Genomic DNA, 23,571 nt, shown 5'->3' with positions numbered 1-23,571 from the left:
AGGGGATTTCAGACAGATGGAGAGTCGCAAGCGACGGCATTGTTAAGTTCAAGCAGCCTGAAAGGCAGGTCGTAAAAACGTTTACAAACGCCTATACAGTCACTGTATAATGGACTGGTAAGCTTGAAAAAAAACTTACAATTTCCATAATGAACTTGAAATCAGGAAGTGTACTCATACCAAAACTTCATGCCACTTATCCCACCTACTAACCCCTGTACTTGAGGACAATCTGTCGTCCCTAGGCTCGGCCTCGACAAGATCCTCAAGACCACCCTACTAATACCAAAGCCTCACCATCTCATCATAAAAAAAACAACTTTAAAGTTCCGCCGCATTAGGTCCGCCAAGTTTCCTTCCCGTCATGCTAAGAAAATTACGTCAAGTGCTAAACACAATCAGACTCGCCTTTATTACGTCAAAGCCATCGCCTCTATACACTTCTGCCAAAATGAACACACAACCAGGTAGGCTTTCAATTACTGCTCTTTCCAAACATACCGCTAGGTGTCGTCCTTACACTGTAGGCCTGTGACAGGTCCCACAATGCACCTCACTCAACTTTGACCTGCCCCATTGCATGACGGGAAACAAAATGGCGGCGCCCATAAAATCCAGGTAAAATAGAACAGGTTTTGCTATCGCAAACCTGTAAATAGACTAGTCGGGTATGCTGGGAATTCAAGATGGCTGCGCCCATGATAAATGGAAGTCGGTGAAGTGTATTTTCTTCTCAAAAACCGCGAAATCTTCACGCAAGAACATTCCAAGTAAGTAAGTGGGTTTAGGAACTGTCAGTTCATAACTTTGTGGACAAAATAACTTCGTTGTTTGGGCGCATCATTGTAATAATGTGCTAAAATCTGTCATTGTGTAACGCCTAAATGTGTACGTCACGTTTCTTTGTTTACAAACTGCGTCAACGTTTTAATAATTTCTTCATGTTCAATACAACAACTTCTGTATTATTTAGGCACAGGTCCAACATACCAGAACATTATGCACCGGTACTGTACCTGAATAAAGGTACACTCTAGTTGATATACTGTAGATTGTAAAACATTCGCGGTGGTTTCATTTTGCAGTAGTAGTAGTATAGTAGTATAGGAAAAGGGGTTTTCACGTTGCGTTGTTTTGAATTTGGGGTATAAACAACTCTGTAGTGCAGTGATGACTTGTTAAAACAGTGTTCTTCCTCACGACATAAAACCACCGTGACACGAGAGTTCACCAAAGATGCAACTCTTTTCTCATTTAGGCACAGGTCCAAAATACCGGAGCATCATGTGCCGATACTCTACCTGAGACATTGAGTAATATAACCTGAGAGTTCACCAACCTGAAGATGCAGCTGGTCTCGCCTAACCTGTACCTGGGTAACCGTGGCGATGCACAGGACGTCCAGGGCCTCAAGTCTGCCGGAATCACCCACGTTTTGACTGTGAGTGAAGGAGTAAAATTATTGTACAAACAAAAGCATTGTGAAGCCTGTTGACTCAATAATAAGGAGGTTCATGATTACAAGTACTCACTGTGCATTCCCAGTGTTAAAAGTTAAGGTCCCCCTAGACGTAAATATAAGACATGCATAAAGCATGGGGTCTCAGGGGTCTTTACCTAAATGACAATGGGTATAACACACCACACGAATCTCTATTAATAGTATATTATATATTTAGATGTGATGTCAGAGACACTGGTATCCAGATAATATAAGATAAAAGAATTTGAAACCCATGACTGATGAATATACTATAATTACTAATAAAATGGCTACTGGTGTAAAACTATAGTCTTGAAACATAGTATACACCCAAAGAATGATCACAACTTTATAATTAGGCCCAATCATGAACTAAACTACACATTTGCCAACAAGGAGAATTAATTTCTATATTTTATTTATTAATCTCTCAGGTGGACAGTGAGGAGCTGAGCCCTGGTACAGATGCTGGAACGTTCCAGCAGAAGTTTGTTCGTGCGTCGGATGAGTCGAGTACCGACCTGCTGAGCAGGTTTGATGAATGCAGCAGCTTCATTCAGAAGGGACGGAACCAGGGAGGGGTGCTGGTCCACTGGTGGGGATGTTTGTTTGTTTGTTTGTTTTATGAAGCTGTTTATTACTAACCATATACTGACTATACCAACACAAGTCTTCCTGGAGTCCATCTCACTACATTTAATTTATAAGTTGTATTTTAGGCATTTATTTGGGACAAGAATGTGCATCTAGTATGGGATGAAAATGGGCTTTTACAATATTGGAGGAACCTCTAACATGTAGACATTCTTTAATACATTTTCCTATGTATACCATGCATGGGATGTCACATGTTGTTACATGATCTTGCTGTACTTTAACCCATGTGTTCCTTTCCTAGTCTGCAGGGTGTTTCCCGCAGTGCAGCCGTCGTCGCAGCACACCTGATGCAGACAGAGCGCTGGTCATGTGACCAGGCCCTGCAGCACGTCCGGCAGGTCAAGCCAGACATCAGGTGTGTGTACATGGCCTTCCCAGTGTGTTTAGCTAATGGATGAAATATGAATATTATAAATGAATAATAATATATATGCAGCATTATGCACCAGAAAGTCTTAAATCAAGCAACTGGATAGATTTTGAAAACACATAAATAATTAGTAGCATCCACTACTTTTGTCAGTGAGCAGTGGTAGTGGATGCTATAGCTATATAGGAAATGTATGACACTGTGACAGTTTTCAAACCTATTCAGTTGCTTGAGTAACTGTTTTCTTGTGTATCTCATTATCTGGATGTGTATCCTTTATCAACGAATGATATAGATTTTTAAAAATCCTTTTGTTCCCTATGTAGACCCAACGATGGCTTCATGTCCCAGCTGATGTTGTACGAGTCTCTGGGCTGCCATGTGGACCAGAGTCGCATTGAGTTCAAACAGTACAGACTGGAGCACCTCGCACAGCAGTTTCACGGTGAGGTTTCTCTCCCAGGACTGAAAAATTAACCAGTTGCAAAAATCTGTACAGTTGCTTGAATAACTGTTTTTCTTGGGTATCTTATATTATTACCTTCATGTTTAAACTTCTTTCTCTTCTGCCTTAAGAGAGAGGCCAGCTTGAAGTATCCAGCTTCACTCCTGACCCACACAACTCCTTGAAAAGAAAGTTTCTTACCTTTAATCCCTGAGTTTTCTTCTCTCTTTTTCTCTTCTTAATTCTTGAAAGAATTTGTTATGCTCTGTATATTCTCCTTTTCTTTGTTTCATTACCAGCTTGGTACTACATTGTAGGTATGGTTGTTCTTCAAGTTTCGAGATTCAGTTGTTGTTGAGATGTCTTAAGTGACCTTGAGGGTGTTTTCTTACAGAGCAAGGTCAAGTGGAGTCCTCGACGTTTGCGTCGGACCCACATGAGCGTGGAGACACGACAGGAGACGTCTCCAACACGGCACTGTTCAGGTGCAGAAAGTGCAGGTGGGTCAAGACAACATAAACCTTTAAAGCAAAGCGCCTTTACTTTTCAAAAGTTAAACTTTATGGTTAGTAGAAATTCTTCAATCAGTGACTGTATTTAAAGGTAAAAACACGTACCTCCAAATTTTCGGTGTCGACTGTACACCTTTCTCAAGGAGTGACCTAGTCTCGCGAGAACACGAGACTAGGTCGAGACTTGTGTGGATCTTCTGACCTCCCCCGCCTCCTTGCGGAGTAGGGGTAGGTAGGACTTGGGCAGCTCCCAACCTTCGTTGCGATTCATCCCGGCACGTTCCAACTGGATATGGACCGCTTCCTTAATCTTTCTATGTGACTTCCGGGATTCCTGGTCTATAATCTTAACGATGTCCAAAATAGGGCCGTTTGTGACCCTATGTCCCGCTTTGAGTTCATGTTGGCTAAGTGCGGATTTACCGTCCTGACGGTCAACAGATTTCTGATGTTCGTCAGTTCGTTCACCTAGGGACCTTTCGGTTTCACCTACATACACCTCACCACACATCTCACACGATATTTTGTAAACAGTACCACACTTTTCACTGGGAAGTAGTGGGTCTTTTGGACTGACAAGGGCATTGCGCAGTGTATAGCCTGGTTTAGAGAACAGACTCACGTTGTGCTTGGCGTAAGCCCGTTTCAGTCTCTCAGTGACTCCTTTGATGTAGGGGAGTACTGCGTAACTCGCAGGGTGTCGCTCTTTGTTTGCGGAGGTGCGGTCTTTATTCCTCTTTTTCCCGTTTGTGATGTTGTTATCCCCCTCTTTTAGTGTAGTTATGATAGTAAGGGTTGCAAAGCAACAACCCTTTGTATTCTGCTTTTGAAACGGAGGAAAGTTCTTTATATATTACAAGCGAAATTTGTGTAAAGTGAAATTTGTGGAAAGTAAGTTCTTGTATGTGAAAGTTCTTATAGGTGAAAGTTGTTGAAAGTGAAATTTTATGTAAGTGAAAGTTCTTTATACAAATGTATATATCTGTTGAAAGTGAAAGTTCCTGTAAGTGAAAGTTGTTGATGTTTACCTCCAGGAGGAGCCTGTTCCGTTCAGACAGCATCATGGAACACGAGACGGGGAGTGGACAGACGTGTTTCTCCTGGTACAAGCGGGGCGGTGCGGGGGAGGGCGGGGGATCCAGTATCCAGTGTTCCTCCATCTTTGTCGTACCTGTCACCTGGATGGCAGAGTCACTGGCAGGGGTGGTGCAGGGAAAGGTGATGGTACCTTCTTTGAAATGCAATAGACTTTGTACATCTATTATATTTATGGACTTTGTATGACTCCAATCATGTAACCTGTATCTTGGTATACTTTGTCTGACCCTGACCTCTTCCCTCATGAATTTCATGAATAAGCAAAGGCTCAAACAACAAACAAACAAAACCTATGTTTATCATAAGAAATGTTGCCCACTTAGTGTTCAGGTACATACCTGTATTTAAATGATTTTATAGGTACAGGTTTTAGGTACATATCCTTTCCAGTGACATTCTTTCTTTTTTCTTTCCCCCCATATAGCTGCTGTGTCCCAAATGCAACGGTCGTCTGGGCTCGTTTAACTGGGCAGGCGAGCAGTGTTCCTGTGGAGCATGGATCACGCCCTCCATCCAGCTCCACAAAAACCGCATCGACGAAGTCCGAAACCTCGGCCCCAACTCTCCTGTCAAAGTGTGCAGGTAGATCGATGTGTTACTGCAACACCGGACACAAGCAAGATGATTTATCACTTTGTCTTCTGCTTTTGAAAGCAAAATTTCACAGTCTGAGGAAAATGGACATGTTCACGATACTTTTGACATGTTCGCAGCACTTAATCTTCATGGTGACAGCAATTGCAGTAAGACAAATGATACTAAAGTTCTGTTCAGAAGTGACAGTGAAAACTGTGAATATAAAAGTACAGTAAAGAAAATAAAGAATTACAGAATTGCAATTCTTGAGAAACCAGAGACACAGGCTGAATTGCCATGAGATGACTGGTTCCTTCCTAATTGTGACAAAGGATCGGAGGCAGCTAATTAAAAATGAACCAGCAGGGTCACACAGTACAGCAAGGGGAAAGGAACGAGGAAGTCGTACGTCTGTGTATCATGGCACAGGACTGGGATTCGAACCCAAGACCTTTGGCTCACAAGGCCAGGTGACTTCTCTCTACCACCGAGCTTCCCTGTAACACACTCAAGGCAGCTGCTGAGACATGTCCTCAGACATGTTATCTCTCTATTTGGCCAGTTTCTACTCTTTCCAGCCACCCCCCAAAGCCTGGTAGAGGATAGTATGCCAGCACTCTAGGATAAAGGCAGACTATGTGTATCTATAATTGTAAGCAACAGAAAAGCTGTGATTTTCACTCACTCACTCACTGTCCAGTTTAGCATCTGTTGTTCCCTGTCTTCCGAGGGTTAGATGTGCTTGTGTACACTAATGCTGAAGCAATTCTGTAAAATAATGAATGTATGAGGTACTGTGGATAGAAATTAAGTGGTTCAGAAAGCATTTTAAATGCTGATTGGTTGATAGTTCTGTCACATGACACTAAGGTCCAGTTCATTCTGTTAAACTAGATCTCCATTGGGTTTTTGTCAAATCCAAATTTAAACCAGTCGTATTTTGTGAATTACATCTAATCTAAAAGGGGCCTAAGATATACTACGTAGACAAGGGAAGCCATATTTGTAGATCTTATTCCCGATGATAATATATAAGGCTAACTTGTATGTTAAAGTTGCTGTCTGTGTGAATGTCTGTGACTCTTTCCATGCTGTTCAACAGAAGGAAGAACAACTAGCCTGTGTTACACAGTCTTTTTCTGTCACGTGTGCAAGGAGGCCCCTAGGTATCACTGTAATTGGCCACAATGTTAGCCTGTGTTTACACAATCTCTCACTGGCTAGCATTAATTGATGTTTTTGCTAGGAGCCAGGTTTAGTCAGGCTAGCCATAGTATTTGAACAACGATGGTTAGATAGTTGCAGGTTAACGCCTGCAATTAAATGTGCAAAGATTGAGTGTAACAAGTCGTTCGGTGTGATATAGCCAGCTGCCTCTGTGCCGCATGCCTGCGAAGCTGGTGTGTTACGCCGAAGGGTTGTTATACCGGCTGTACCGATACAGATAAAGAATGTTGTTTGCAGCACATAAATACCCAGCGATAAATGTGATGTACATGTATGTGGAAAATGTATCTTGCTGCAAGTATTTATAATCTCTGTGAGAACATTAACTGTTAATGTTGTAGATACCTGTGCCATAACATTGTTTTACAATGTGATGCTACAATTACCTCAATAGTCTGTGCAACCTACATGTATGGCAGTTTGAATAAACATAAGAGAAGAGTTTCTTTGTAACTGTGTAATATTATGATGCCTGTTTGTAGCCAGTTTTAGTATTAGGTCAAACTGTTTTTTGTACATGTGTGCTGTTGATAGCGAATTTCTTGCACCTGTTGTATTTGTCCAAACTGTAGCCTTTCGCTATACTGAAGTACAATGTACTAGTATGCTGTCATCTTATTATATCGCAGATAGCAAAGTGGATAGCCATAGATTTGCATTATGAATTACATGACATTGTGTACACATTGGGATTGACTAGCAATGCTAGCTAGCCATAGAATAGATGCAATTATCATATCTCTCTCTGCCTCTCTCGCTCATCAACCTGACCTTGGTTTGGACTGGGCTGGCTGACCCGTCCTTGGGTTGGGTTGGACTGACTGATGGCTAACCTTTGAACTAAATAATGGCTAACCTTTGACCTGATCCTATGTTGGTCTGACTATTGGCTAACTTCTAACTTCACCTTTAACCTGACCCCGAGTTAGATTGGCCAATGGCTAACTTTTATTTACAGTTGTGAGACTTTGATGAAGTAGGGAAGGGGCGATATTGACCCAACATCCTGTATGGGAAGATGTGGACTGAAATGTGGTTTCTGAACTGCTGTCTACATGTTCTTCAATTAAGGTAACCTGGAGCCACAAATTCAAGTCATAGTTAGACCATTTTATTGGCCTCTGATGTCAATAATACAACATCAAGAACCATCAGTTCTTCATTCTTAATATTTTCTGTGCTCAAAATTCTTTCCTAGCAAACTCAATGTCTAATTATTGACTTTTAATAAACATTTTTTTAAACTCTCCATCTCAAGAACAGCAAGACATATCTTCTTCCTTGTAGGAATCTTCTTTTCGGTCCCTTTTCTAGATATAAATTCATAAGAACTACATGATACCATTACAAAATACATCACAAAGGCTACTTTTTGCTGCATGTTTGCTCTACCTGCATTTACATTGCTAAAGACAGCACTAAGTCATCAATAAAATCAACTTCGTGTAGCATAATCACATGAAGAGCCTGTGTTTATGCTGGATATCTCTACTACCTCCACTCCAGCTTTCCTCGTGTTTTGATATGTTTCTACAACCACTGAAATCAATACAAGCATTAACATTGCAATGACAGGCCTAAATGAGAATCGAACTCATGTCTTTCTAAACCGGGAACATGTATGCACAATTCTTACATGTACAAAGGTAAAGAAAGTGCACTTGTATATACAGTTTAAAACATCAAACCAGAATCGTTGTCCATAATCATAGTCCTATTCCGTTCCAGGTTTGGTCAACCGTCTTTGCTCAGGGCCACAGGTAACAGAATTTCCTTTCATTGAATGTCTGAAGCCAGAGTTTGTCTGTTAAAGTTTCAACATTATGATACCTTAAGCTTAAAGTCTGGTTTTCTAATCTCCCACAAGTAGGCTCTTAGGATCTGAAGTGATGTGATTTAGTTTAATTTTTAGGCTTCATGTCTATTGGCCTGACCCACAATAAAGATTAATGGCTGTTATATGTGTGAGGAAGAGATTTTGATAAGAGAAAGTAATAGACACAGAAGTCTAAAGTAATGAAGAGAAATTTGGAAAAACACAATTATAGTGTCAGTGTGCTGACTCAATTGTCAATTGGGCACTCATCACGCGATGGGGCTAGACTTGCCATTTTATGACAGGTAACAGGGCCAAAAAAGTTCCAACGGGGTCTCAGTCTGTAGAATGGTTTGTATTACTTTGCACTTTGCTGGTAGATACTAGGTTTCTAGTTGGGGACTGTCCGGTATTGAGTTTGTTTTGTAGTCAAGGGCCAGCAATGCGTGATGGGCCGTTCAGGTCAAGGTAAATGTTGGGGCCTTCGGCTTCGTCTTTTTGGTCCGAGCCTTGGGAGTGCGAAGAGGGTCCGGTTGGTCGCATTTGTGTTGGCATCTGGGAGCGTCGCAGTTGTGCTGCGACGTTAGAGTTGACGTATCTGTTGGTCCTTGGGAGAGGGTCAGGGACGTCTTCTGCTTCAGGTATCTCCGAGCCAGATCTAGAGTGGTATGGTGGGCCGTTCAGGTCAAGGTACAGGTTGTGACCTTCGACGTTTTCTTCTTCGTCCATCCTCAAGCCTTGTGGGTCGCAGGAGGTTCCATGGGTGTCGTAGGAGTCCCCACGCTTGTCGTAGGAGGCACCACGATTGTCGTAGGAGGACCTACGTAGGTTGTCGTAAGAGGCCCTGCGGCTGACATGGAAGGCCCTGCGGTTGTCGTAGGAGGCACTTCGGTTTCTTCGCACAGTAGCCAGTCCCCAAACTTTTCGGTCGTGCAGCTGCGACGTTAGAGTTGACGTATCTGTTGGTCCGGGGAAGCGGGGGCGGGACGTCTTCTGGTTGAGCCATCTGCGAGTCAGAGTGGCGTGGTGGGCCGTTCAGGTCAAGGTACAGGTTGGGACCTTCGACTTTCTCTTCTTCGTCCATCCTCAAGCCTTGCGGGTCGTAGGAAGCCCCAAGGTTGTCGTGGTGTCGTGACTTTGAAGCCATTCCCATGCGTTTCGGTCGCACCGAGACGTTAGAGTTGATGTAGGTGTGGGTCCTTGGAAGTGGGTCCGGGATCCTCTCTGCCAGTCTTCGTGGTTGTGCCGACACGTTAGAGTTGACGTGCCTGTTGGTCCGGGGCAGCGGCGCCGGAACGTCCCGTGCACGAGTCGTGTCCGCGCCGGCTGGTGGGTAGTAGTGAGAGTCGCTGGCGGCGTTGTCTTGCATGTCGGACCGCGGAGGTGGAACTGGGGCCCAAGTTGTGCCCGAGCCCCCTGGCTGTGACGTGGCCTTGGAGTTGGCGGGCCGGTTGGGTCCGGGACGAGGGTCTGGGGACGCCGATGTCGCACCTCTAGGCCCCGTCACGTCTGCGCCATACATGGGGTTTTCCAGACGCGACGTTTCCGCATACGGAGTAATGGATGCGTCGTCCGGGATGTCATCTTGCGCGTGTTGAGGAGGTACAGCAGGGTTTCCAGACGAGGGGGCTGCGGCCGGTGGCTGGAGGTTCTGCAGCGGTATGCCTCCGATCGCGCCTGCGGCGTAGCCGTGTGCGTTTTGCCGCTGCTCTTGTCGCTTCTCGTACCACTTCTTGAAACGGGCCAACACCCTGTCCGCAACTCCCACAGTGACGAAAGTGCCTATTACGGAGACAAATACCAGCATCACGATATTCAATGGCTTGTCATCTGATGGAATGGTGCGATCTTTCTGTCCGTTCTTGTCCGTAAATGCTTTGCCCATGCCTCCTGTAACCCTCCCGTTCTGCCGGGTAGGCTTGGTGGTGAAGACGGCTGCCATCACGGTGCGACGTTTTGCCTTATCAGCTGCCGGAGTCATGCTATCCTGCCGGGGTTTCTTGGTCTTGGCTCGGCCCATGCTTCCTGCTTCAGCTGCCGGAGTAATGCCATCCTGCCGGGGGTTCTTGTCCGGGGTTTTGGCGACCCTTTCCGTCATCCTTGCGTTCCGCTGGGCAGGTGTTGAGGTGTAGGCGGCCGCTGTCGTCACGGTGTGGTCGTCCCTCGGGTCTTGTTCGCTCGACTTGATCAGCGATAGGTTTGCAACGACGCTGCCTGTTGTTGCAGACTTCACGACGCACCGGTAACTGCCCCTCGTCCAGCACCCGTAGGCTTGCGGATTCATGTGGAGGGTGAAGGTGGACCTGCCGATGTAGGGTAGGCTGGGGGCGTCTGTTGGGAGCACTTGTCCTCCTTCGGGGGACTGGGTGGTGGGGTAGTCGTGCTCCAGGCGTGTAGTCACGGTGCCGCCACATTGGTCTTGTGCCTGTCGGTCTCCAACGGTCCTCCCTCCTGGATCCATCCACCTGATCTCTGGTCGCTTCTCCCAGAAGACCTCACACACTAGAGTGGTTCCGCGGTCTCGGCGTGACACCTTGGCTGTGGGTGGCGGGCACGGCATCTCTCTCCTAGGAACGTCGGCTATCTTTCTCCTCAAGAGGCTAGGCGGGTAGCTGCATCGCATTTTGTCGCGGCGGTCGCCGAAGAGGGACGCTGACGCTCTGCCCAGCGCACAGGTGCAACGGAAGGGATTCTCCTGGATGGAGACACTAGTACTTCCTCCAATTCCCACAGCACGGTACATGGCAGCGAGCGACTCTGAGGGGATGGTTGAGATCAGGTTGTTGTTTAGGCGGATATTCTTAGCGGATAACCCCTGCAGCCATCCGGTGCTGAGGAACGATATCTTGTTGTGATCCAGAGTGAGCGAGCTTAGCCTAGAAAGACGGCCGAATGCCCTCCCAGCGATGTGCGAGATGTTGTTGTAGCTGAGGTGCAGATACACGAGGCCCGGTCAGGCTTGAGAAGTGGGATTCTTCCACAGCACGAAGCCGGTTGTGCCTCAGGTCGAGATACTCCAGCCGTCTCAGGGGCTGGAAAGCATTCTCCTTGATTTCTTCGATTTCATTCCTTGACAGCGTGAGACGTTCTAGCTTGGCGATCTCGCCAAACCAGCTTCCAACCGCTTTGATGGCATTCTTTTCCATGGATAGTGCCAGAATGTTGGGCACGGGTGCGAATGCTCCTCTTCCAGTTTTACGGATGCTTCCAGGCCCGAGGATCAGATTGCGGAGTTGGCCGAGGCGGGGCAGTGTTTTCAGCTCGCCGCTTCTGTCGGAGTGCCCCGCCACTTGCAGCTTCTTCATATCGCCTGGGAGACACCCGAGCGGATTCTCATCGGCCTGGCCGGTCGTGTTGCACGTGGCACAAGGCAAACTGCCCCTTAAAGAGATCCCACCCAGACCAGGGCAGAACCCAGTGCGCTTTATCTCACACACGCCAGCACAGGACAGACCAGCCTGACGCGGCTCAAACGCAACGAGGAAGAGGAGAAAAAGGGACAGCTTCACACCAGCCATTTCAGACTCTTTACGGCTCTCTACAACACTCTATAAAGATCAAGCCAAGTAAATCTGAGACCAGTAATGCTATAGGATATACTAAGCGGTCTTTGAAAGAGCTATGTAGCTACATGTTCTACAGAGTTCTTGCCGCAAGCAGCTTGGGCGTTCTGGATCCACCAGGGGTCAGGCTCACCTCTTGCCTTTGTCGCCAGGCGTCACCTGAAAGATTGAAAGATTCAGCATTTATAAGTGGTTATAGTGGCAACTAGTTTTATGTCTATTCCAACATTTATTAGGACATGGCGAAGGCACCTCAAGATTTTTTTTCAACTTGATGTTTATGCCGCCACCAACGCAGACAAACGCATGAACCGACAACAGATACACTCATTTTCATCTTAGTAAAGTGAGGAAATTCGTGCAAAGTGCCTTTTCCAAGGGCACAAGATCGGTGGCATGGCAGGATTCGAACTCGGGACCTCTTGGTTCCGATCCGAACGCGCTGTCGTTTCGACCCCAATTTTTTACCATTTGTTAAGTTTTTTTTCGACTTAGGTCAAGTTGACCTATAACTCAAATTGAAACAGGATTGATTCAAATGGCTTAGTTTACTTTTCACCGTTAAAAAAGGTGAAAGAAGGATCACATAGTACTCCTACTTTGACTTTAACTTATCGCAGCAAGACAATTAGGGCACTATCGCAGCTGCTAGATGATAATGTAACCACATATTACGTATACAGTCATAATGACATGCATATTATAACAACGGTAAACACAACGTATTACTACAATCAATTTTAGTACTCCTGCCAAAACTAGTATGTGTCAAGGAAAACAAGTCTACTATATCATCCCTGGGTGAAAAAGCGTAAAGCGGTTTTTATTCATGAATTCATGAAACACCAACTTCGTTATAATTCATTATTCACAAAACTGCATTTGTCACAGAAATCCTTGGACCGGAACTGTAACTCAGTAGTGAGTAAAACGCCTTGGAAAATAAGTTACATCATTTTTCGTTTTCCTAGCAAATTGTACAACATGACGACTTGGAATAGAAAGAAAACAGAAAGTATGATACGAACTGCCCCAAATAGCGTTTACAATAGTAACCCGATAACGGTGTTCATCGTGAATCAGTATATACTGATCTATACTGTGGGCTGTGATATCCTCCTGAAATAACCTGTCGCCCGATATCAGGTGATTGCCCCCCTAGCCCTGTATTTATTGTCGGAAAAAAAAGAAGTCTACTATTTCAGCTCTAACCCTGGGTGAACATGCATAAGGCGGTTTTTAATCACGAAACACCAACTTCGTTATCATTCATTATGTACAAAATTGTCTTTGCCGCTGAAATCTTTGAACAGAAACTGTAAATCATGATCAGGAACGACGAAAAACGCCTTGGAAAATACGTTACATCTTCGTTTTCCTAAAAAAAAACGTACAACATAGCAACTGGGAATAAAAAATGAAGTAGAAAAACAAAATGTATGATCCGTATTGCCCTAACCCTGGGTGAACAAGCATAAGGCGGTTTTTATTCTTAAAACACCAGCTTTGTTATCATCATTTACAAAATTACACCCAAATCCTTGGAACGAGTAAAAACAAGAAGCCATAGGCGACAATTCTCCGTGAAGTATTATATATTGCAACAAAAAGAAGTAGCCATTGGCGACAATTCTCTGTGAAGTGTGATAAATCGAACAAAGAAAAATTGTTTAAACGCGCGTCGGCTCAGTCATCTTAAGACGCAACAACCAATCAGAGATGCGAGATGCCTACACGTGACGCGGGAAGGGCGCGCGATGCCCGAAATATTTTTGCGTCAATATTCAGCGCCGTGATTCAAGAGATTAATACCCGGAAACAATTTTTTTCTTGTTTTGAACGCATTAACATGCATTTACGCTAATCTAGTATGATTCAGGGTTACTTTTTTTTTAACCTGCCATGGCCAGATTATCTAAAGATGTGTGTATTGTGTGTACAATCTATAGAAAGAGAAATGTACATCAGGTCCGATCATCCGATTTTCACGTTTCGGTTTTTTTGGACTCGGTTCATGAACGTATTTTGGTTTGGCTCCTGGAATGTGCGAAAAAAATGACTCCCGGGACTGTCTACAGGGAACACTCGCACATTCGCGGTGTATCAGGACTGGTCGTCATTAGCGCAGTAACAGTTGCATAAACGGACGAAACCATTTCAAAGAAATGGGGATGTTTCGAAAATAAGCATTTACTCCAATATCAAAACAGCTACGGTAAAAATAAAAAGACGTGCATCATCCCGGACATAATGCAACACCACATGCGAAATTACACAGAAATGCGACGTACGGAAGAATGCGTTTTGGCTGCGAACATCTTCCAAAAAACTTGGCATCTCTTAACCATGGGCAAAAACATCTGGAACCACTTATAAAAACCACCCCGTATCTGCATGAACTTTTTTGAACCCCACTGCTATTCCAAACAACGCGTTTTTCTGGACCATTCCAATTCGCCTCGTAATTGTAGGGGTGCGTCTGCGATATTACATTGACCGCGAAAGCAGCAACGGCAAAAATACACATTCGTGCATCAACACGGGCATGCCCGCAGACGGCGTATAAAATTGCGTGCCGATTACACAAAGAGAACCCAGTGTTTTGACTGCGAACATGAAAAATCAGCCGATTACAACACTCCGTCCGGAGGTCCTGACCTCCTTCACGGAGTAAAAAAGCTTTAAAAAAAGTTACTTACACATTCGTTTCCCTATCAAATGGTACAACATAGCCACGGGGAATAGAAAATGAAGATTGTGTGATCCGAATTGCCCCCGCCTGTAATTACTGTAGGGCCGCTGTTAAGGTCGTAGAACACAGTATTAACGGACGGTCCCCGCTGGTCTATGACGCAGGTATACGAAGAGGTACTGACATAACTCTAAAAGCCAGGCTAGAACGACTTATGTGAGAGGTACCAACAAGTAAACCGTGCTGTGTAATATAGAAATACTATTCGCTTTCAGACTGTTAATGATTTGGATTCTTGAAGTTTTTTTTTCTTTTCGGGCCTATAAATGTGGCGCATTACGCACCTGTATGGGTCAGAATCATGGGTCATGAATATGTCACATTCTAGAAAACTAAACGGAACATACACGAAGATGTTGCGAGTGGTTTTCAATACACCATGGTGGAAACACACTACTAATGAACAGTTATACGGTTCGCTACCAAATGTAACTTCAGTAGTCAAATGTCGACGACTAAGCTTGGCCGGTCATGTAGTACGTAGTGAAGAACCAGCCAGTAGGCTTCTACTCTGGAACCCTGATACCGGTAAGAGAAGAGTTGGACGCCCAAACATAACACTTAAGAAACTTATTGAAACTGAAACTGGCTTGGAGGGACATGAACTTTTCTCTGTGATGTATGACAGACAGTTGTGGCGAGCTAACTTTGTATGCTCCACCTCTACTACAGAGGATGAATGATGATGATGATGATGACGCACCTGTGTGAGCTGGCTGCAGTTCAGTTAACCTCCGCAGGGCACCATTTAAGAGAGGGCCTCAAACGTGAAAAAGACTCGACTTTCTTTCAGTAATTCTATAGATTATATCCTGAATTTTAACATATTTATTTCTTGTATTTCTCAGTAGTGCACCCTAGTATAGTTTTTACCGCGTCGAAGTGAGTCATCATGGGGTGCTTAACTATATAGAAATTTCATCCTGTAGGCAGAAAGCTATGTACTGCTATCTTAATAGGTATCGTGGAAAAATAGAGGAACTACGCATGTGCAGAAAGTAACCAATCAGAGCCTTTGTGTACACGTAAAACTGCCAGACAGGTGTATCACCTTTTCAGGTGTAATCTCTGTAATTGCCATTATCAGAACTGTTCGATACATAAGACTTTCTGTAGAAAACATGCCATTAATTTTTATTGCCACTAATACAGCCTGACAACCTTATAACAGTAAATATTCTGGATCCGTACTGTACTTTTGTCTACAAAACGTAAAGAAGAAAATCTGAACAAATGGAAGCTTTTTCACCCAGAGGCCCAAAATCTACATTAGTTATTACTATAAGGGTATAAAATATATGTCTTTTAAGCCCCAAATAAAACTCGCTGCCCCAAATAGGGACCACTAGTTACAACAGTCGAGCTGTACGCTGCCTACAAAACTCACGGAAAATATCAGGAATACGTACAAATCTTTGTAGACAACAAATTCAACCTTTCGATCACGTCTATATCTAACATATGATGACGATATTTAACCATCGCAAAATATCCACATTCGTAAAAAGCATAGAACGCCATATATTATTAAGAAACTTAACTGCGTCACGATACACTCAAGATGTCGAGTATTGCAGCGGGTCACACCCAGTTAGGTATTTGCTTACCAGAAAGTCGGATTTTAACAAAATTGAGTCGCTATTGATCCCAACATATTTGTGTGACAAATATACAAGGCAAGGAAGGAATAACAAGAAGATTTAGATAAATAAGTCAATTTCTAGTATATTTTTTACGGACAACTGTTATATGTACTAACTTGGGCTAATGAAGATTTAAACCCACCTCAGAGATAATTTCGTTCATCCGATGATTTCGAGTGTGTTGTCCCACATCGATCGACGGACCGCGTTTCTCTGGACTTCTGAAAACAGCAAGAAGAAACAAAACTGCGTCACACTACACTCATGATATCGAGTATTGCAACGCCTTAAGCCCAATCAGCTATTTCCTTACTAGAAAGTCGGTATTCAACAAATTTGATTCGTTATCGGTGTTGGCATATTTGTGTGACAAATGAGCATGGAATAAAAAAATTAGCACGGATTTTCAGAATGTTTATATAAATAAATAACTATAACAAATCCATTTCCATCATTTTACGAACTACTGTTATATATATATGTGCAAATAAAAAATTCAAACTCACCTCAGAGATGATTTCAGTTCATCCGATGACTTCGCGCTTCTTGTCCAGCCGCGTCGGACCGCGTTTTTCTAGTCTGGACTTCCAAAGAAAAGAGCAACGCGCTCACAGGCGCACGTCGCAGCGTCTGGCGTTTTCAGTGATGACTATGGCGAGCGAAGTTTGCATTATGTATGAAAATTCACAGGGATTAAAAAAATGTCGCCCAATCTCATGAAAGGCTGTTGTTGTGAAGGGATAGGTGTTTTGCAAAGGTGAAAGTTCAAACAGGAGGTCTGGAATTGACTTGATATTAAGGACAATGTTATCCTTTCTTACTTCAAGGATGAAATAAGACGTCACGTTTCCTAGAATTGTTTATTCACATTTTTAAGTAATGGTGTTCATTTTACAACACTCTATAAAGAAGATACGCAATACAGTCGGTACTACATTTTGAAAATATCATCCAAAAAATTATATTAAGGCCTTAATGGAAATCGGAATGCTAGCAGCTATAGCTGTGAGCTCATGAAAGACTGTCCGAACAAACTCACGCAAAAAACTTTTTCTCCAGCTCTAATCAACCTTTTTCACGTAGAAGAACGTAATGAACCCTGGGATATTGATATTTTTCTGGCTACGTAGGTTGTTCGTTTTGCGCACTGCTTTAAGTAATGTGAGGTGAGATTTAGTATTGAATATTTACTTAGGCAATCACTTAATAGTCTGGAGTTGCCCGCAACACAGCGGAGGAAATCTCCAAAATTTCCCCGGAATTTCTTTGAAGAAGCCTTAGGAGGTAAAACAGCGGTCTTTGAAGAAGGGAAATCAGAAGCCTTACATTTTCAAGCTTGCTACGCGTGGGTGTAAACGTGTCCTAGTTAAATTGTCTACCAGTGACTTGGCAGGCATGATCATGATCCTTTCTAGTTCTTCTTGTGTTTACGATTAATCTAATATCAAAACTTGGAGGTCCCTCAGTCTAATTTAATTTTAAGTCATATAATATGCAAATTACATATAACATTATGTTGGGAAGGTATGGGTGTTTGGTACTGTCTCAAATAGACCTTATATTACCAGATGTTTTCTTTACAAATAAATGAGCAAAATGTGCAAGATGCATACTAGTATTATTCTCCAGGCAGAAGTTTTGGGTTATTAATATTTTGTAAACCTCTGCTTCGAGAGTGGATACAGGAGTGGTTTTTAGCCTCCTTAGCTGGATTTAGAAGCCGGGTGTTTTCGGGTATGTGAGTTTGTGGAAAATAACACAAGACAATATCATATGATGGTACATTTATACACATTTTGTATTCATGCAATCACAAGTGAGACAACAGTGTGTAACAGATAACACTGAGTAAATAATAATGTGAATAGTTATGTACAAAAGTAGCAGGGAATTTACTCCACATCTTCAGTGCCTTCCTGTGCTCCATAGAAGTCAAACAAGTCTTCATCATAACCTTCATTATCCTGCTCTTTCTCATCAACATCATCATAATCTGCATAATACACCTCCTCCTCCTCCTCATCATCATCAGTAATGTCATCATCAATGCTATCATCATCATCATCATTCTTTCTCCTCTTTTTCTGGTACGGTTTGTAGCTGTAACTCGGGTTCTTTTCGTGTTTAGCCATGTGGCGCTTCATGTACTGCTTGCTAACTGTCCTCATGCCGCACTCCTTGCACACGAGGTATTTGGTGGGATCGTGCCTGGCCATGTGTTGGTTAATGGTGTTTTTCGCCGCAGCAGTAAAGTCACAGTAGTCACACCGGTAGGGCTTGTCACCCGTGTGTATCCTCATGTGCACGGAAATGTACCCCTTCACAGCTGTCCTGTACCCACACAGCTCGCACGCGTAGGGTTTCTCCCCCGTGTGCTTGTTTGCCATGTGTAGGTCTAGACAGCTTTTCTGTTCGGCAGAATAGTCGCACAGGTTGCATTTGTGTGGTTTCTCAAGTGTGTGTTTCCTCCTGCGGTGAGCAGTCAGGGCAGACCGGTCGACAAACGTTAGCCCGCAGACGTCACACAGGTAAGGCTTCTCCCCCGTGTGTCTTCTCTTGTGGATGGTAAATTGAGTTATGGACGTGGACGAGAATCCACACTGTTCACACAGGTAGGGTTTGTCACCAGTGTTCATGTCCAGTGCGGAGGCTGGGATGGCATAGGTATGGTCCCAGGTGGTGGTGGTCTGTTCTTTGCCTTTGTGTTCAGTCAGATGCATAGATAGGACAACCCTGTCAGTTGTTATGAACGCACACTCCCCACAGATGTGGTAGTCTTCCTCGGTACTGAGTGTACGTGTGGTTTTGCCAGAAGTGTGGTCACTGATTTTGGGTGCTTCGCCTGTCTGTTCATTAATATGCATGGATAGAATAACACTGTCACTTGTGGTGAACTCACGCTCCCCACTCGTGTGACGGTTGACTGTGCCACTGTGTGTAACATTGTGACCTTCCATACTATCAACTGTTCTATGTATTGCCCTGTGTAGCTCTAAACTGTCTTCTGACGATGTAGAAAACTCACACTGATCACATTTGTAGGTTCTTTCTCCTCGGCTCATATCGGATGCGCTTGGCACAGATAGGCTAGAACTATTGGGCGTTCGAACCCAACACACACGAGGCTTGGTATGTTTGAGCATGTGTTTGTCTAAAAAGTGCTTTTTGCTCGCGACGTAGCTGCACTGATCACACTTGTATTTATACGAAGGAGGTTTTTTCTCAGCATGGGTCATCATATGTGGGTATACCTGTGAACCGTCATCAGTCTTAAACTCGCACTTTTCACACGAGAAGAGGTAGGGTTTTTCTCCTGAATGTTTCTTCAAATTCTTGTTTTTTGATGATGTAGAAACATCTCCCCAATTTGCAAGAGTGTGACCGAGTGTTTCCTCGTGTTGTTCCCAACTGTCTTCTGACAACGTACGAAAGTCACACTCATCACACTTGAAGGTTACTTCTCCTGTATGGGTTGCCCTGTGTACAACTAGCTGAGATTTGTCAGCCGTTCTGAAGCCACACCAACACACGTGGGGTTTGGTGTGTTTCAGCATGTGTTTGTCTAGAAAGGACTTCTGTCTCGCAGCGTAGCTGCACTGGTCACACTTGTGGGGGAATTCGTCAGGGGTGTGTAGACTTCTGATATGTGTGGCAAGTTGAGACTTATAGTCGGTCCTGAAGTCACACTGTCCACATGAGTAGATGTAAGGTTTGTAGACGTGCTGGGAGAGATGCTGTTTAAAATCCTGTAACGACGGTGTTGAAAACTTGCAAGTGCCGCATTTCAACAAGTGGAATGCCATGTGTGCTTTTAAACCCTCTTGGCTGCTTTCAATATGATCGCACTGTCTACATTTGTAGTTGTGTGTTGCCTTAGTGTGTTGTTTCAAAGTGTGTTGTGACAATGCAATAAAGTCGCACTGGTCACATTTATAGGTTATTTGTCCTGTATGGGTTGCCATGTGCACAAGTAGGAAAGAACTATCAGCCGTTCTAAACCCACACCAACACACGTGAGGCTTGCTGTGTACTTTGAGCATGTGTTTGTCATAAAAGTTCTTCTGTGTTGTGGCGTATCTGCACTGGTCACACTGGTAGGGGTACTCCTCAACAGCATGTAGATTTTTAATGTGCGTGGAAAGTTGAGATTTGTAGATGGTCTGGAAGTCACAATGTTTACACGAGTGGATGTACTGTTCGTCGTGTTGGGAAATGTGCTGCTGCAGTTCCTGTTTTGACGTTGTGACAAAGCCACAAATGTCGCATTTGTTGGGGCATTCTTCCACCGGGTGTGTTTTCATATGTTTGGTAAGTTGGGATTTATGGAGGGTCTTGAAGTCGCAGCGTCCGCATGAGTGGATGTACGGTTTGTCTGCAGTGTGTTCCGAAATGTGCTGCCTCAGTTCCTGTTTCGACGTGGTAGAAAAGCTGCAAAGGTCGCATTTGCACAAGTGGTACACCATGTGGGCTTTTAAACCCTCCTGGCTGCTTGCAAGGTGATCGCACTGGCCACATCTGTAACTTGGTCCAGCTTGGTTTGTTGCCTGGACCTCTCTGTTGTCGGCATTGTCAGGCGAATCGTGATAGTCAACATCCATTTTTTCAAGCTCTTCAGACTGGGTAGAGCCTACACTACAGGTTTCCTCAGAGTCATACTGACTCCCCCTTTCCTTGTCCTGCTGCCATTCTGTATCTGTGTCTTCCCTGTTGTTGGTTTCGTCGTCATCACTCGTTTTTTCTGACTGATCCAAATGGTAGGGGTTTCCACCTGTGTGCTTTTTCATGTGTACTGAGAGGTTTGCCAGACGACTTGTCGTGTATCCACAATGAGAACAAACATGGCCACGATGGGTAGATTCTTCGCATGGACTCTCCCTTTCCTCAGATGGACTCTCCCTTTCCTTAGATGGACTCCCCCTTTCCTCACATGGACTCTCCCTTTCCTCACATGGACTCTCCCTTTCCTCACATGGACTCTCCCTTTCCTCACATGGACTCTCTCTTTCCCTGTCCTGCTGCCTTCCTGTATCTGTTGTCTGGTCCTCTCCACTAGTACTGTTATTCTCGGTTCCTGGGTCTTCAGCAGACATGGCCAGTTCATATGCCGCCTGTAGTGTAGCCAAGTCAAATGGCCCAGCCTCCATTTCTACAAATTATTATGGAAATGGAAATAGTTAGGAAATGGAAATCGCCATGCAAAATATAATGTCTTAACTCTTGAAAACAATAACATATTACTGTTGATGGTGGGTTAGATTGTTCTACTAGAGTTTTTAGAAAGGTCACAGTATCGTTAGTTTGTAACCCGACACCAGAATACCCTAGCAACGACAGCCGCGCTAAGCACCCATATTAGTTAGACCTTGAACTTCGTAAGCTCTAACTGGAGTCTGACCTGTGTAAGAGCAGTCTGGCATAATTTCTGGCTCCTGATGCATACGTGAAGGGCTAGGAAAAGTTCCACAAACACCCCCCTCCCCCTGTAGCACTGACACTAAAATAGAGAAATAACATCACTTAGAAAACTCATTGTGCCGTATTTGCTCCACCAAGACGCTTAAAGAGTTAAATAAGGGTCTTACCAATAGCTTGTTGCCGTTTCCTTATCTATAAGGTGTTGAATTCTGCAGATATTTAGACGTATTCTCAGAAAGAATTCGACAACAAAACAAATGGTCAGTCCCAAAATGGCGGACAAGGACTTCCGGTGGTCAAGGGTGAAGAATGGAATACCTGATTACCCATCTCTTCCAGGTAGTCGAAGTAAAACCGCAGGTCTGTTAAATAATACTGGCTGTGAACACAATATTAATGCTATGAATTTTTCATCAGGACATCATCTCATGATCTTGCTTTCGTTGGTCGGCGTGTACATGTATCAGGTAAAAAAAAAATGCATACCAAAGATATTAATATACGTTATGTTCAAAAACATAACTCTCACAATGCAAAAATAATCAGATAAATACATAAAAGACTGTTTTGTTAGCCCCACTCGATAATCTTTTACACTAACACGCGATGTTTAAGTAACTAGGATGTTAAGTTCCATTTTAAACCCTTTTTGTGCTATCATGGTTCAAAAGTGGTTACCGTACATTGTACCATGTACAATTACATGTATGGCCATCCCTATGTTTGTATAGGTGGGACGCAAAACGCGGACTCGACTGAACAAGAAAAGAAACATCCGTATCGATATATATCCGTTACTTAAACCGAATACCTAACACCTGGAACGATGAAGGGTACAAAAATAATTTCATTTGGTGTACTAGTATATGGGCTGGCCCGGGTCACCAGAACTGACTGAAGGGCCTGCGCCAGGTAGAAGTTGAACGGATCAACCTGGCGAGATCTTTGCATGTCTGCAGCTGCCATGCGTTAGTTCTTGTTGATCTCTTACATTACATTACATTATTAACTACTAATTAATGTATCTGTATTTTGTATATTTGTTTTTTGTAAAATAGCGAGAATAGCAACTATGTATGGCAGTTTTGCTGAAAAACTCAATTTAGTTTTACCGTGGATTGAACTTGAACTATAAGGACAACAGGGAGAGAAGCAACTATGTATGCTAATTGTGAATCGAAGTAAACCTAAACTCAAACCCCGGAAATTTCCTCCTATAAATGAATGAATGAATGAAGACCTTTATTGTACACACATACCCACTGGGTTAAGTACAGGTCACAAAAATGATGGAATATAGATAACGTTACATACATACATCGTCAAGTAGCGCTAGCTATAATCAAGTAAATTCGGTTTCTTCTCGTTTCTTAGTAATGGCAAAAATGTAAGAACAGATATGTTTCAATACAGAGGGTTTGTCTAAGCTCATTAGGAATATAAATTTATCTGTACAGCTTAGATGTATAAAGAAGGGGAACATAGATTGTATCAGATTATAAAGATCTACTCTCTCTTTGTGGTATAGTTCACAATCCGTTACAAAATGTTTCTCATCTTCGATTCTTCCTAGATCACAGTACCGACATATAAATGCCAAGTCTCCCCGCGCCGCCCCTGTGTCGTGCGGTTTACTCCGGTTGCCCGGGGAGGAAAACAGACGAAGGAAGATGCAGCGGCAGATAGCAGCGCGCCGCTTCCCAGTAGCACGACAACTTATGTTCAACTTCAAGACGGATAGGTCGGGGTCACCCGCGGTCAAGATGTGGGCTGCGTTCGCCTTGGAATCCGCCTTCGTTCTCCTCCTCTCCTGCGTCCCCGTACTGTCGGATTTGTCGGAGAAGACCCCGGACCCGTTCCTGTCCCCTCCGCGAGTGTCACAGATGTACTACGACGAGATCAACCGCATCTGTAACTCCGAGACGTGCTCCGAGAGCTGCGGGGACCTGTCCTTCGCGCAGCTGTGCTACTACGTGACCAAGCAGGGCAAGCTGGAGCGGGATTTAACCAACAG

At 43.9% G+C, this 23,571-nt stretch overlaps 3 protein-coding genes across 7 annotated transcripts; 1 reads left to right on the top strand and 2 right to left on the bottom strand.

Annotated features, from left to right (window-relative positions):
• The first annotated feature begins 611 nt into the window (after nt 1-611).
• Nucleotides 612-6,796, top strand: LOC109484566 (dual specificity protein phosphatase 12-like). 4 transcript variants are annotated; one of them, XM_019787887.1, is made up of 9 exons: nt 612-770; nt 974-1,026; nt 1,259-1,441; nt 1,918-2,078; nt 2,382-2,495; nt 2,837-2,955; nt 3,350-3,455; nt 4,502-4,685; nt 4,990-6,796. In XM_019787887.1, the coding sequence occupies exons 3-9, from the start codon at nt 1,346-1,348 to the stop codon at nt 5,149-5,151; spliced, it is 942 nt and encodes a 313-aa protein (XP_019643446.1). In that variant the 5' UTR covers nt 612-770; nt 974-1,026; nt 1,259-1,345; the 3' UTR covers nt 5,152-6,796. The 4 variants fall into 4 exon arrangements, with proteins under 4 accessions (XP_019643446.1, XP_019643447.1, XP_019643445.1 ...); XM_019787888.1 differs by lacking the exon at nt 974-1,026 and having other exon boundaries at nt 1,265-1,441; XM_019787886.1 differs by lacking the exon at nt 974-1,026.
• A 1,895-nt stretch (nt 6,797-8,691) lies between these two features.
• LOC109484503 lies at nt 8,692-11,702 on the bottom strand. Its single transcript, XM_019787792.1, is given in 3 exon segments — nt 8,692-10,876; nt 10,967-11,134; nt 11,136-11,702. Coding segments are annotated over 3 exon segments (2,607 nt in total). The 3' UTR covers nt 8,692-9,004.
• Nucleotides 11,703-17,922: 6,220 nt separating this feature from the next.
• LOC109484499 (zinc finger protein 160-like) lies at nt 17,923-21,949 on the bottom strand. 2 transcript variants are annotated; one of them, XM_019787785.1, is made up of 2 exons: nt 21,876-21,949; nt 17,923-21,288 (listed from the first exon to the last, which is right to left on the bottom strand). In XM_019787785.1, exon 2 carries the CDS (start codon nt 21,284-21,286, stop codon nt 18,035-18,037), a length of 3,252 nt encoding a protein of 1,083 aa, XP_019643344.1. In that variant the 5' UTR covers nt 21,287-21,288; nt 21,876-21,949; the 3' UTR covers nt 17,923-18,034. The 2 variants fall into 2 exon arrangements, with proteins under 2 accessions (XP_019643344.1, XP_019643343.1); XM_019787784.1 differs by lacking the exon at nt 21,876-21,949 and adding an exon at nt 21,725-21,844.
• Between the last annotated feature and the right edge of the window lie 1,622 nt (nt 21,950-23,571).

This window comes from Branchiostoma belcheri, unplaced genomic scaffold, assembly GCF_001625305.1.
Source record: "Branchiostoma belcheri isolate BF01 breed outbred unplaced genomic scaffold, Haploidv18h27 scaffold7, whole genome shotgun sequence".
NCBI lineage: Eukaryota > Metazoa > Chordata > Leptocardii > Amphioxiformes > Branchiostomatidae > Branchiostoma > Branchiostoma belcheri.
The sequence above is the reverse complement of the archived record's forward strand: the minus strand, read 5'-3'. Positions and strand labels throughout refer to the sequence as shown.

What these genes read in the sequence shown, in the direction of transcription:
- LOC109484566 (XM_019787888.1), top strand. Translation starts at nt 1,346, where the DNA reads ATGCAGCTGGTCTCGCCTAACCTGTACCTGGGTAACCGTGGCGATGCA. An exon ending in GAATCACCCACGTTTTGACT is followed by an intron (nt 1,442 to 1,917) that starts GTGAGTGAAGGA and finishes TTAATCTCTCAG; the next exon opens with GTGGACAGTGAGGAGCTGAG. An exon ending in TTCAGGTGCAGAAAGTGCAG is followed by an intron (nt 3,456 to 4,501) that starts GTGGGTCAAGAC and finishes GTTTACCTCCAG; the next exon opens with GAGGAGCCTGTTCCGTTCAG.
- LOC109484499 (XM_019787785.1), bottom strand. Translation starts at nt 21,286, where the DNA reads ATGGAGGCTGGGCCATTTGACTTGGCTACACTACAGGCGGCATATGAA.